We start from the raw sequence: 14,202 nt of genomic DNA, 5'->3' as shown, positions 1-14,202 counted from the left end.
CCGAATGCCAAGCCAGTATAAGTATCAGAGGGGTAGCCGTGTTAGTCTGAATCTGTAAAAAGCAACAGAGGGTCCTGTGGCACCTTTAAGACTAACAGAAGTATTGGGAGCATAAGCTTTCGTGGGTAAGAACCTCACTTCTTCAGATGCAAGAAGAAGTTGCTACTTGCATCTGAAGAAGTGAGGTTCTTACCCACGAAAGCTTATGCTCCCAATACTTCTGTTAGTCTTAAAGGTGCCACAGGACCCTCTGTTGCCTTTAAGCCAGAATAAGTTGCATTACTTTACAACATGCACTCGTATTTGCAATATTATTTTGTCAGTGCTGAATTTTGTCCAGTACACCATAATTTTAGAGCTAGCCTTAAAAATAAATAAATCTGAATTTGCATCAGCAGTGGCCTTTGTATTATTAAAAAAATTACTGCTTGAAGTTGAACAACAGGGCTGTTGGCAAAAGAAACCAGTCCTCAGTGAGGGTTTAAGTGCCTACAAAATTGAATTGAGTGTGAGGATTTTTTTTTTTTCTGGAACATTGAATGTTTTAATAAGAATAGCTCATATACCATTTTCCAGTGTAATATTCTGCTATAATCGGCTGAGTTTGTAAGTCTTTGAAAAACAAAGTTTATAAATGAAAACAATGATTGGTGTTGTCTGGAAATGCAATTTTTAAACTACTTCTAATTAGTAACCAGTAGTAATGACCTTCATCTTTTTAGATTCAACAATTGGAGGTGCTGCTGCTTCAAATTATGCAAATTCCACTTGGGGTTCTGGAGCCGCCTCCAACAACGGCACCAACGCCAACCCAACTCACGTCTGGGACAAGGTGATTGTAGACGGGTCTGACATGGAAGAGTGGCCTTGTATTGCTAGCAAAGACGCTGAGTCTTCTTCCGAAAACACCACCGATAACAACAGTGCCTCGAACCCTGGCTCAGAGAAGAGCACTGTGCCAGGAAGCACCACTAGTAACAAAGGAAAAGGAAGCCAGTGTCAGTCTGGAAGTGCTGGGAACGAATGTAATCTTGGGGCCTGGAAATCTGACCCCAAAGCTAAATCTGTTCAATCTTCCAACCCTGCTGCAGAGAGTAACAATGGACTAGGAAATTGGAGGAATTTGAGTGGGCAGGACAGAATAGGCCCTGGTTCTGGCTTCAGCAACTTTAACCCAAAAAGCAACCCATCTGCCTGGCCAGCACTGGTTCAAGAGGGCAATTCTAGGAAAGGGATTTTAGAGTCTGATAATGGTAACGCCAATGCACAGATTAGCACAGTAGGTCAGACCTCTAGGGAACAGCAGTCAAAGATGGAAAACGCGGGTGTTAACTTTGTTGTCTCTGGCAGAGAACAGGCTCAAATACATAACACTGATGGACCAAAAAATGGAAACACTAACTCCTTGAACTTAAGTTCGCCAAACCCTATGGAGAATAAGGGAATGCCCTTTGAAATGGGCTTGGGGAACCCCTCCAGAAGCACTGACACCCCTTCACAAAGCACTGGAGAAAGAAAGACTGGGAGTGTTGGATCTTGGGGTACATCTAGGGGGCCTTCTGGAACTGACACAGCCGCTGGACAAAGCAATTCTGGAAACCATGGGAACAATGGAAAGGATAGAGAGGACTCCTGGAAAGGAGCTTCTGTTCAAAAACCTAATGGGTCAAGAAATGATTCTTGGGATAACAACAACAGGTCTATGGGTGGTGGGTCTTGGAACTTTGGCCCTCAGCACTCAAATGAAAATAAATGGGGTGAAGGGAACAAATTGACATCTGGGGTCTCTCAGGGAGAATGGAAACAGCCGTCTGGGTCTGATGAACTGAAGATTGGAGAATGGAGTGGTCCAAACCAACCAAATTCTAGCACTGGAGCATGGGACAATCAAAAGGGCCACCCCCTTCCTGAAAACCAAGGCAATTCCCAGGCTCCCTGTTGGGGAAGATCTTCCAGCTCTACAGGAAGTGAGGTTGGAGGTCAAAGCACTGGAAGCAACCACAAAGCAGGAAGTAGTGACAGTCACAATTCTGGACGCCGGTCATACAGGCCTACGCATCCTGATTGCCAGGCAGTCTTGCAGACTTTGCTGAGCAGGACTGATTTGGACCCCCGTGTGCTTTCAAACAATGGCTGGGGCCAAACTCAAATTAAGCAAGATACAGTTTGGGATATTGAGGAGATGCCAAGACCTGAGGGGAAATCTGATAAAGGAACTGAGGGGTGGGAGAGCTCTGCCACACAGACAAAGAACTCAGGGGGCTGGGGCGATGCACCCAGCCAAAGCAATCAAAACAAGTCTGGATGGGGTGAGCTCTCAACCCCCACAGAGTGGAAGGACCCCAAAAACACAGGAGGATGGAATGACTATAAGAACAACAATTCTTCTAGCTGGGGAGGAGTAAGACCAGAAGAAAAGACCTCTTCCTCTTGGAATGACAATTCCAACAAAGATCAAGGGTGGGGTGGACGGCAACCTAATCAAGGATGGTCTTCAGGAAAGAACAGTTGGGGAGAGGAAGTTGACCAAACAAAAAACAGTAATTGGGAAGGTGCAGGAAACAAACCAGTGTCGGGTTGGGGTGAAGGTGGGCAAAATGAGATTGGGACTTGGGGTAATGGGGCAAATGCAAATACCGCTTCAAAGGGCGGATGGGATGATTGTAAAAGAACGCCAGCATGGAATGAGACTGGTCGACAGCCCAATTCCTGGAATAAGCAGCACCAGCAGCAGCAGGAGGCTTCTGGCTCCTGGGGTCCACCACCTCCAGGTAATGGGCGACCACCAAATCCAAACTGGAACAGTGGGCCACAGCCAGCTGCCCCCAAGGATGAGGAACCCAGTGGCTGGGAAGAACCTTCTCCACAATCGATCAGTCGGAAAATGGATATTGATGATGGCACTTCAGCATGGGGAGACCCTAGCAGTTATAACTACAAGAATGTGAACCTGTGGGACAAGAACTCGCAAGGGGGACAGGCTCCACGAGAACAAAGCCTGCCTACTCCAATGACTAGCAAATCAACAGCATCAGGTACCATTTTGCTTCCTTCTCTTCAGTAGAGTATATGAAACTAAATGTCTAAACCAAGGGTTCTCAAACTGGAGGTTGTGACCCCTCAGGGGGATCATGAGATTATTATGTAGGGGTTTGAGAGCTGTCAGCCTCCATCCCCCAAACCCCACTTCATGTCCAGCATTATAATAGTGTTAAATGTAAAAATGTGTTTTTAATTTATTGGGGGGTGGGGGGGGACACACACTCAGAGGCTTGCTGTGTGAAAGGGGTCACCAATACAAAAGTTTGAAAACCATTGGTCTAAACAAATGTTGAGTGTGTAACCTCCAAATCTATAGCTACTTTTACCCCATTAGCAAAATTAAACTCTCATTTGAGTATTTGGCTTTTGCATGTGTTGATAACTTACCAACAGTTCTGTTCAGAAAAGTGACTGTAAAAATGGAACCACTGATTGTCACCATTATTGTCCTTTAATGACTTCCATCTGAACATTGTTCGGTTTTACAAGTAAAAGGATGTTTCCTTTAGGTGCCTAGCCTGCAGACTCCACCTAAGCTCTGAAAGGCAAGATATGTTCTTATTAGTTTCTGTATCATTACCAGTAAAAGATTTTCCAGGCCAAATTCTGCCCTCTTTATCTCTGTAAAACCCCATTGTCTTCCGAGAAATTGCACATCTTCAACTTAAAACACGATTGTGCTCTGCATTTAGAATTTAGTTAATAATTGAGATCATATATGAGCCAGATTATAACCTCTTCTACTCTCCCATAGCTGTCCTGTGTCATCAAGAATAAAAAATAGTAATTTTTTTTTTTTGCTTTTAAAGTAAGCAGCTAAGAGTTAGAATACACAGGAGTAGAATGATAAGGTGCCATTTTTACATAGTCACTTTTCTGACCATGTCATACTTTAAAGGATATTATTTATTTTTTGATGTACACTTAAATGTATCCTTGTTCTTCAATATATTAAACTTCCATACAGCCTGGTACTAATAACTGATCATGGGAAAAGTTATCTGAGTAAGTTAGCATCAGGGATAGGCTTCATATCTAACTTGAAACCATAGTAATACTGTTTTTCATAGCATTTCTAAAATGAAGGTCCTCTCTCAGTTCTAGGAATGAAAAGGAAGTCAGGTCCATGCCCTGGGTGTAGTGTTTGCAACTGAGTAATCCCAATTTACGCTCTCTAATAGCATGAGGTACACCAGAAAAGAGGAAGCGGTAGGTTTTTTGGTGATGCTGTGCTGAATGTCAGTGAACAGTTTGTAAACTGTCCATAATGAAAACTCTCTTCTTTGTGCAGTCTGGAGCAAAAGCACACCACCTGCTCCAGATAATGGTACATCTGCCTGGGGTGAGCCAAATGAAACCAGTCCCGGGTGGGGTGAAGTAGATGATACAGGAGCATCGACAACAGGCTGGGGGAATGCACCCTCCAACGCCCCGAATACCATGAAACCTAGTGAGTATAGGCCAGTTATCAGCCATTTTTATAATGATGCTATAGATTTTAGTATCTGACTTCTGTATGTGGTTCACCTGCATATGTAGTGCATCCCCTTCAGGTGAGGACCAGAAGGGACACTAAATGGTTTCTAAGGTGCTGATGGTGGTGTTTGAGTAAAAGTGGTTACAAATGACTAAAAACTACCAAAAGCAAGACAGAATCTTAGTTTACAGTATAGGTATATGAACAGCTTTGATCTTATTATTGATATGACATTTGGGCTTCTCAACAAGGTGAATTAGTTGCTTTTTCTTTCTCAACAGGACCCTCCTCCCCATGCCACACACCCAAATACTTCATAGTAGGGAACTAGTTTCCAAGATAAATCCTCTTCTCCTGTAATATCAGAATTATGAACTTGCAGTTTATTCTTAGCCAAAAACTCTATATTGTAGATCATGGCTATATAGGCAGAAGTCTGTACACTGCAGTAGCAAGTCTTTTGTCATTCTGGTTTTATGGCTAATGAAAGCTATATTTTAAGGCTGAGAAGGCTACTTTATTTTAATTCCCTGTTTTCACGTGCTTGTAACTTTCTGGGAATTATTTTTGGGGCTAAGTCTTCACATGCCTGGTCTTAACCCAAAGATTTATTTATTTATTTATTTATTTATTGAAAACTAGAGCAAAATAGGTACAGACTTTGTTATACAAGCATGAAAAAAGTTTTTTCATCTTCTAAAATAATTGTTCAAAGCTTTTTTGTGCTCAATCCAAATGACTAGACTTTTCAGCTGTTTACTTAGAAATATGTCCATTATTCACCAGTGAATGAGGTACTGCTGAACTTCTGAAAAACATGATTTTGGTAATTTTGGAATTAGAATGTCTGTTATACGATTGCACATATATAGGATTTTGTGGAAATCCTTTCTGCCAGCACAGGTAGTGTATTTTTAAGGGGGAAAAGTAAGTGTGTGGGTGGGTGGGGGGTGGGGGGGGTGTTAAAAGCAAAAAAGTGAATACTGCATTGCAAAATTCTTCTCAAAGCGAGTAACTCTTATTTGATGGGCGAATAAGGGGTATGTCTGTACACACACTTTTTTCATGCTTGTATAACAAGCTGTATATACAGTAACTCCTTGCTTAACGTTGTAGTTATTTTCCTGGAAAATGCTACTTTAAGCAAAATGATGTTAAGCCAATCCGATTTCCCCATAAGAATTAATGTAAATGGTGGGAGGGGGGAGGAGAGGTAGGTTCCAGGGAAATTTTTTTTGCCAGACAAAAGACTATATTTTATATATGTACATATATACTTACAGAGGTACACATACACACACGCGCACACACACACACTATATGTTTTAAACAAACGATACTGTACACAACAATGATGATTGTGAAGCTTGATTGAGGTGGTGGAGGAAGAGGGTGGGATATTTCCCAGGGAATGCCTTGCTGCTAAATGATGAACTAGCACTCGGCTGAGCCCTCAAGGGTTAACGCATTGTTCTTCTTCGAGTGGTGGTTCGTGTCCATTCCAAGCAGGTGTGTGCGTGCCACGTGCACGCCAGCCGGAAGATTTGCCCTTAGCAGCATCCATAGGGTCGGCCCGGGCGCCCCCTGGAGTGGTGCAACCCTATATAGGGGCTCGCCGACCCTCCACACCCTCAGTTCCTTCTTACCGCCGGTGGTGGCTAGGTGGAACTTTGCTCGCTCTCGCAGCAAGCCTAGCAGTGTCTCTGTTTGTGTATATAGTTCTCTTTTTTTTCCTCATAGTTTGAGTTAGCATTAGTTGTAAGTTAGTAGTAGTTGGGGGGTTCCCCCCCCCCCCCAACGTAACTCTTGCTCCTTCCTAGGGCATGCCCGGGACCCCAGGGTTTAAACTCTGTGTGGACTGCGGGAAGTTTATGCCGAAGAGTGACCCGCAGTCTTCCTGCTTGAGGTATCTTGGCGAGAGCCACCAAAGAGACCGGTGCCGCATCTGCAAGGGGTTCCATCCCAGGACTCGCAAGGAAAGAGAGCAAAGACTTAGAGTGCTCCTGATGGCGGCAGCCTTACAGTCACACTTGGACCCCGAGCTTGTTGGCTGGGCGCCTGGCACCCAGCGTCTCATCCTCGGTGTGCAGCGCTCCAGCACCATTAGCTAGAGAGGAGGCCCAATCTAAGAACTCTAAGTCCCGGCACCGGAGAGAATCGGGATATAGGAAATCAGCCTCCATGCGGCACCGATACTGTCTCTGGTGCCCGCGAAAAAGAAGAGTCTGGTGAGGGGCCGATCACCCCACCAGGACCCTAGAAGGCCGGCGGCATCCACAAGTGTGGTGGGATAAGCCGCGCCTCAGGCACCACCTCCCAAAGTTCCGTAGTTTTATATCAGATCCTAGTAAAAATACAATGTGAAGATGCATGTTGTATTTCTGTGGCAGGTTTTCCACATCTCAGATTTCTGACCAGTGTCTGAGAATTAAATCTGAGTTTTTCAGAGCAGAGTTTTATTGTCAACCATACTTAAAGGTCAACATAGTAGCAGTGTGATAGAGAAATGTGGTGAAGTATTATTGGTGTTTTTTTCTAATAGAGTGAGGATTTTGAAGGAAAAAAATTTGCACTGAAAAACAGATTTTGATATAGGTTAACCAGATGGACTAAATTCCTCAATTGTATTAATTTAAGAGAGCCACTGAAATCCTTTCCTCTACATTGGAAATTATGAGCTCCTTTTAGGAGGTCAGTTTCTTTACTGCGAGAAGGGAAGTTTCCTCTGTAAATGTAAAGTCAAAGGCATTTGACATGTTTGAAGTTAAAGTGATTTTAAAATACAGAACACTTGAAAAATATAGCACACTGCTCAGCACTAATAAATCTTTTAGGTGTTGTACTTTGTGCAATTTTCTGCATTAGAATAAAATGAAGAAAAGTTTGGGTTTTTTTTAGATTGATAACAGCAGTTGTGTACTAAGCATCCTACTGATCTTGCCATAGAATGTCATAAAATCTGTCTGTTAGGAGTTGTATTGGCTCACTTGAATTCCCTCCCTCCCCCCCCCCCCTCTTGAAGGTTCCAAATCTATGCAAGATGGCTGGGCGGAGAATGATGGGCCAGTAGCAGGAACACGTCATTCAAGCTGGGAAGAGGAGGAGGAAGGAGGAGTCTGGAACACAGCAGGCTCTCAAGGAAGCAGTTCCTCCCACAACTCAACAAGCTGGGGGCAAGGAGGAAAGAAACCACAAATTAAGGTAAGAAACCTCATGCTTGAATGATTTGTAACTGCCATATACTCTGAAAGCAGATGTAAGTAATGTGTTATGCACTTCCCGTTTATAAACAAGAACTATTGTATTGGAGAATTCATCTGTAGAGGTGGCTGCATTGCAGTGGTGGGTGAAATGACACTCTTGTTTTTATGAAATATAGATATTATGACTTGTAACTCCAACAGAGATTGCCAGAAATCTTTTGGCATGTGGGCTGCAGAGCCATTACAGAATGAGACTGAGCAACAAGTGTCCAAGGGTTATCACTCTCTTTGGGTGACGCATCACTCTGCATTAGACTGCTGCTGCCTCTCCTTACACAGCCTGTTGAAGTTCTGATCCCATTCTCACTTCTGGTAGTAACACATTGTTATTTCTGCTTGATTTTGGGCTCCCGCCTTTGTTCTTATTAACTTGCGGCATCAAACAGAAGTAAATGACTCTGCACTTGGCTGCAAAACTGTGTATTAACTGCTCTTCAGTGGATAGAGCACGTGAGACTTTCTGTTGTCATGTGGAGGACTGTGTTAAGATTAAGAAGAATACCTATAGCCGGGGCTGTGCTTTGGCAGCTCCTGGGCTAAGATAAGGTGCCAAACAAAACAGTTGTACTGTGGTGTTGTATGGGTTTGTCAGTTCCTGCTTTGGACAAATTGATTTCCCTTTCATTTCAATCAATCTTTTTATTCCTTCATTTTTTATCCTAACCACAAAAGCAATTGTCTTTAAACTTTCCTTTTCAGCCTTTTTTTTTTAAGCATTATACTGCCGATTTCTGTTTCAGTTTTGTTTTTGGTCATTCACAAATCACAACAGGAACAAATCGAAAGCCAATTGAATTCAGCACAGTGCTGACTGAGAGGAAGTTGCTGAAAGGAAGCAAAGCACAGCAGAGACCTCTACATAAAAGGAAGTGTGAAAATGGAGGAAAGCTAAGGAAACTGTTTAATTACATGTCTGCTCTTGTTTTTTAGTGTTCATTAAAAGGAGGAAATAGTGATTCATGGATGAACCCTTTATCCAAACAGTTTTCAAACATGGGATTGCTAGTAAGTGGCTTTTTAAAAATGTCATAATCTAATTGAGAAGCACTAACATTCGTGTAGTAAGCAAAATTCTAATTTCAGATATTCACCAGCAAGTGTTTATTAACTAATTGCATTTATCGTTCCCATTCTCTTATTCCAATACTGATAGTTGGTGGCTATTTCAAACTCCACTTACTAGTCAGAATGTTTCTTTCTGGAAACTAAAATACTTTTAAAATCAGAGTGGATTTCATGGCTGCCACTGTTGTGGGGTTGCAATTCATTTGCAAACAATGGATGGTCTTGTACTTAAGGTGCTGGACTAGAACTCTGGACATGTGGCCATTAATTCCTGGCTCTGCCACAGACTTGTGTGAATTTGGGCAAGACAATATCACTGTACCTCAGTTCCCTGTTGTAAAAAGGGGATATTTTCTTTATCCCACTCTTCGTCTTCTCTACTTAAATTGTAAGCTCTTTGGAACAGGGACTTTTATGTGTAGTACAGCACCTAGCATAGATATAGTCCCAGTAACGGGGCCTCTAGGTGGAGCTGTAAGACAAATCATAGAATCATAGAATATCAGGGTTGGAAGGGACCTCAGGAGGTCATCTAGTCCAACCCCCTGCTCAAAGCAGGACCAATCCCCAGAAAGATTTTTGCCCCAGATCTCCAAATGGCCCCCTCAAGGATTGAACTCACAACCCTGGGTTTAGTGCTACATCACTGTCAATGGGAAGGTGCAGAGATCTGCAATGCCTTCTTTTCAGTGAAAATATGGTTCACCTATGAAAATGTGCAAGAATCCCAGACACGCCACTTAATGGAGAGCTTTGCATTTTTCAAAACACTGTACACCATTAACTAATGTATCCTGTGAAGTAGCTATTTATCCTCATTATAGAATTGGGGAAATTGTGGTGCAAAGGTGCTGTGACATGTCTGAGGCCAAGCAGAATGTCGTTGACAGAGCTGGGATTAGAGTCTAGGAGCTCTTGGCACCCAGTCTCAAATTCAGTCCACTAGATCATGCTGCCTCTCAAAGTTATGGGAACACCCTGTCCCAGACTGCCAAGAGAAGAATAATTTGGCAGCACATTTTAAGATTTGATGACTTGACAAGTCACGAGAAGAGCTATCATTCTGGCTGCTACTCTTATAATTTGATCCCTTGACATGAGGACAGAGGTTCATTTCTCAGAGCAGCTGTTCGGACATCTCTCTCTGTCTGTGGCATGATGAGTTCATGTGCCTAGTGGCATTTTAGGAAATTTAACTCCAAATACAGCTGGGATGAGGTGTGTTCAAGGTTACATCAGGATTGTTTTTCTTTGATATAGTTTAGGACATTACTTTCATTCACACTGGCACACCCGTCCACATTTCCAATACACATCTTTAACAAAGGCTGTTTTCTGCAGTGTTCTCGAACTTTGCTCAGGAGTCAGACCAGTATCTTTTTTTGCTCTTCTTTCAGAGTCAAACTGAGGACACTCAAGGCAGTAAGATGGACATGTCTGTAGGTGCGTATAACTTCATTAAAATGCATTTGGCATGATGGCTGATGTTATGCGTGTGATGTGCTTATCTTTAGGAACGGGCACTTTTCATTATTTTTGAGCTCCGTTCTTTAATAGCAGGATAGAGCAGCAGCATCCAGCCTGTTGGCTGCAGGATTTATACAGATAATGCAGCTGCTGCTGAGAAACACTGGGCTGGGGGAAAAGAGAGAAATATCTGCATACAATGGAGGGGTGCTTTAAAAAAAAAATTGATGTAGTACTCACTTTTGTTGCTTCAAGAAGGTGGAACATCCCTTATCACATGACATTACTAGGTGGAAAAGGGAAGTCTACTAGCTGTTGGCATTAGGACATCCCAATTACCAGCTCCTTAGGACTGATATGCGGGGAAAAAGTCTCTTTATTGTACTTCTTTTAACTGCTTGCCTCAGGCAGTTGAGCTGCTGCTGAGTAGGAATAGATTTATCACCCATGATGGCCTGAGCACAAACATCAGGGATCTTAAATGGGTCATACTGTGTGAGGGGTGTCATCATAAATGATAGTCAGAAGTGATCTCTTGGATTATCTGGTCTAAGTTTCTGTATCAATTTTATCTAATCTCAGTTGATTGCGTCCTAATTTGCCATAACTTCCTTGTCAAGCAGACTATTTCACTAGACTAGATGATTGACTTTGTCATCAGAAATGCTTTCCTAATTTCCAAGTTGAATATTTACTATATGTACTCGATCATAAGCCGGTTCGTTTATAAGCCAACCCCCCCCTCCCCCAGATGGATAAGTAAAAATGGAAAAAATTTATAACCCATTCATAAACCGACCCTATAATTCAGGGTCAGCAAACTTTGGTTCCCGGGCTATCAGGATAAGCTGCTGATGAGCCGAGATGGTTTGTTTACCTCTAGTGTCCTCAGGCACAGAGGTAAACCTAAGTAAACAAAGTGTCCCGGTGCGCCAGCTGCTTACCCTGGTGGGCCGGAACAGCAACTGGTGGGGAAATTTTTTCGGGGGGAGAAGCTGGGAGTCAGGGGAGTAACCCCTGTGACCACCCCCCCACATGACCCCACCTCTAGCCTGGGACCCCCACACTCTCCCTATCCCATCCCTTCCCACCTTATCTGGGGAGGATGTCTCTGACCTGGCTGGAGCTGCTCCAGCAGGCTGGACAGTGTGGCCGCAGCCTGCTCCGGCAGGCCAGACCAGGCTGCGCGGCCACAGCATGTTCCAGCGGGCTGGGCCGTGCGGCACGGCTGCAGCGTGCTCCGGCGGGCTGGGCGGCGCGGCCTCAGCCTGCTCTGGGGGGCAGGGCCAAGTGGCATGGCTGCAGCCTGCCAGCCCCGGACCTGCAGCTGCTTGGGAGGCTGGGGGGACAGCAGCGTGGCCAGAAGCGGAGAGATTCAGGCCCCGCCTCTTCCCTTCTGGCTGTGCTGCCTCTCCTTGCTCCCTCTGTTGGGGGGAGGAGCTGTGTCCCACTCTCCCTCTCTATACCCGTTCATCAGCCGACCCCCTTCTCTGGTGCTTCCTTTTTTACTAAAACAATTCGGCTTACGAACGAGTATATATGGCACTTAAATGCATTGTTCTTCTCCAAGTGGCCTCTGTGTATTCACACTTGTGGGATTGAAGTGCCTGCACCACAAGCTTCTGGAATCTTCCGGTGACTAGTGTCCATTGAAGCGACTCACATCCTCTCGTTCCCATTCTCAAAGGTTCCAAAGGTATATAAGAGGGAATGGCCCATTCGGTTCCTCCTAACCACCTAACTTACAGCAAGCTTGGATCGCACAGGTGTCCTCAGCACTTCGCTTCATAGTTTTTGTTATTGTTGTTTTTTGTTGACACTTTGGAGTCTGTTTTTGTTTCCAGTTAGATTGTCAGTATGTTAGTCAGCTTTTCTTAAAAGGGGGGGGGGGGGGGAGAGGAGGAGACGTAGATAGCATGAGCATCGTGTGAACCTACAAAAGCAGGTGGCCCGCCTCATACCCCTGCTGACAAAGGAAGCTCTTCAGAGTCAATTGACTAAGACTGGCATTGTACATGTCCAGTATTGATACTGGAGATCAGCTCACCATAGTGGCTCTATGCCTATCAAAAATGGCACCAAGCTCCTTGCATCCGTCCTGCTCAACCAAGTCCAGTGCCAGAGAACCAACACCCCATAGCTCTAGAGCAGTGGTCTCCAAACTTGTTTGATCGCACACCCTTATCAGTAAAAAAATTTTGAGCACGCACTCCCTGCCACACTGAAGGAAAAAAAAAACACGCCGCTCGGACTCCCACCCAAAGTACCGAAGCGCCAAAAAAAAAAACCCCACGCTCGGACTCCCGCCTGATGAAGCAAAAAAAAAAGCACTCCTCCTGCCGCACATCCCCAGGGATCCTCTTGCGTGTACCCTACTTTGGAGACCACTGCTCTAGAGAACCATGTGCCAAAGTAGTTCTGGTCACTGGATCCATCCAGGTCAGCAGATTCCAATGCTGAGGACTCGACATCATCAACTGAAGAATCATTTACCAAAGCAGTTCTGTGCCCAGCATGAGTGGCACTGAGGTCCCTGGATCCAACAATGGTGCATGAATCCACACCTGAGCTGTTGTGGCTCAGGACATTCAAGATATGCTTTACTGTGAAAGGCAAAAGAAGAACATACCCATCAGAAGAAGTCCCAGATGGTTAACTGGGGTACTCACCTTGATATCCAATCTCTTCAACTCTGCAGTGAATGAGCTCCACTATAATGTATTGGAGTGGAGAGCTATTTGTCTGGCCTACAAATTTTTCTCAAGTCCAGACCCCAGCTCAGTCTCTTTTCACCAGAAAGTGTTGATTTTCTCAAGCTCTACTTCAAGGATGAGCAAGACTCAACTTCACTGACACACTCCTTTCTTTTTCTTGAACTGGGTCAGGAGTTCCTCTGAGTTCTCTCTGAATCTGTTGATTCAACAAGTCTTCCTGGAAGGCAGTCAGGACCCAAGTTTCTATCAATAGCCCTGACTAGGGCTTGGCGATTTTGTTGTTGTCTGACATCCTGGGTCTCTTGTTGACTTCTGCAAGTCCTGCTTTTCAAACTGCTGCATTTCCTGTCTCAGGGTTGAGATGAGTCTCCACACAGGTCAAAAGTTTCTCAGATTGCAACCTGGACTTCTGGGAAGTTGGGATATTTGATGTAAAGTGTTCTGTTGAGGTTCAAAAGATCATATTGAAAAACAGGAGACTGGCCACACAAACTTACTCCAGAGAATTGGAAGAGATTTCTCATCTGACCAATTGAAAAGGCAATGGATCTGAGAGGGTCTTATCTGTTTCACTTAGAAAAGTTGTGTGTTCTGTCCGGGTGCATTTGGCTGCCATCACAGCTTTTTTCCCCTCTGATGTCTGGATTGACAGTCTTCACTCACCCTGCGGAAACTGAAAGGTTTGATCCATGTTATGACTAAGGCTGGTTGAGAGAGCTGTTTTGCTGCAGTAGTCAAAGGATACGAAACTGGATACTCCAGTGCAGTAGATAGGTTGTACCCTGGCTACTGTGATGAGAGAGATTCATTTGTTCCACCTTAGAGAGTATTCCCTTTGGTGCATGGACCTGTTTTGCAATGAGATTATACTCTTGTTCCCACAAACTTCATGGGGCCTCTGTTCAAAAACTGGGCAGACTTCTCTTTGTTCCATATATCTGTGAAAGTGCTGTTTATTATAATCATAACTTTAGGCTAGAGAGTTAGTGAGATACAGGCCTAATGGCTCCATAAACCATATTTTGTACATGTGCTCTTATCTGCATCCTTTCCATAGTGCCTGTCCAAAGAGGTCCTCTGATTTCCATCTCTTTCAGGCCACTAGCCTGTCTGAATTTCTCTGTGTACCATTCATATCCAAGAATTCAGGCCCCATACTTTAGATGTCCAGAGG

The 14,202-nt window shown here is 44.1% G+C and overlaps 1 protein-coding gene across 5 annotated transcripts in view; it reads left to right on the top strand.

Moving 5' to 3' along the window:
• Window positions 1-14,202, top strand: part of TNRC6B (trinucleotide repeat containing adaptor 6B) — a 211,491-nt gene that overhangs the window by 159,968 nt on the left and 37,321 nt on the right. For all 5 annotated transcript variants that reach the window (XM_054031143.1, XM_054031135.1, XM_054031161.1 and 2 more), the window contains 5 exons: window positions 723-3,035; window positions 4,334-4,492; window positions 7,542-7,720; window positions 8,713-8,787; window positions 10,245-10,290. In XM_054031143.1, the coding sequence (XP_053887118.1) occupies window positions 723-3,035; window positions 4,334-4,492; window positions 7,542-7,720; window positions 8,713-8,787; window positions 10,245-10,290 (2,772 nt within the window). The remainder of the gene's footprint in view (window positions 1-722; window positions 3,036-4,333; window positions 4,493-7,541; window positions 7,721-8,712; window positions 8,788-10,244; window positions 10,291-14,202) is intronic.

This window comes from Malaclemys terrapin, chromosome 1 (assembly GCF_027887155.1).
Source record: "Malaclemys terrapin pileata isolate rMalTer1 chromosome 1, rMalTer1.hap1, whole genome shotgun sequence".
Lineage (NCBI taxonomy): Eukaryota > Metazoa > Chordata > Testudines > Emydidae > Malaclemys > Malaclemys terrapin.
Note: the sequence above shows the minus strand (reverse complement) of the source record. Positions and strands in the feature narration are given on the sequence as shown.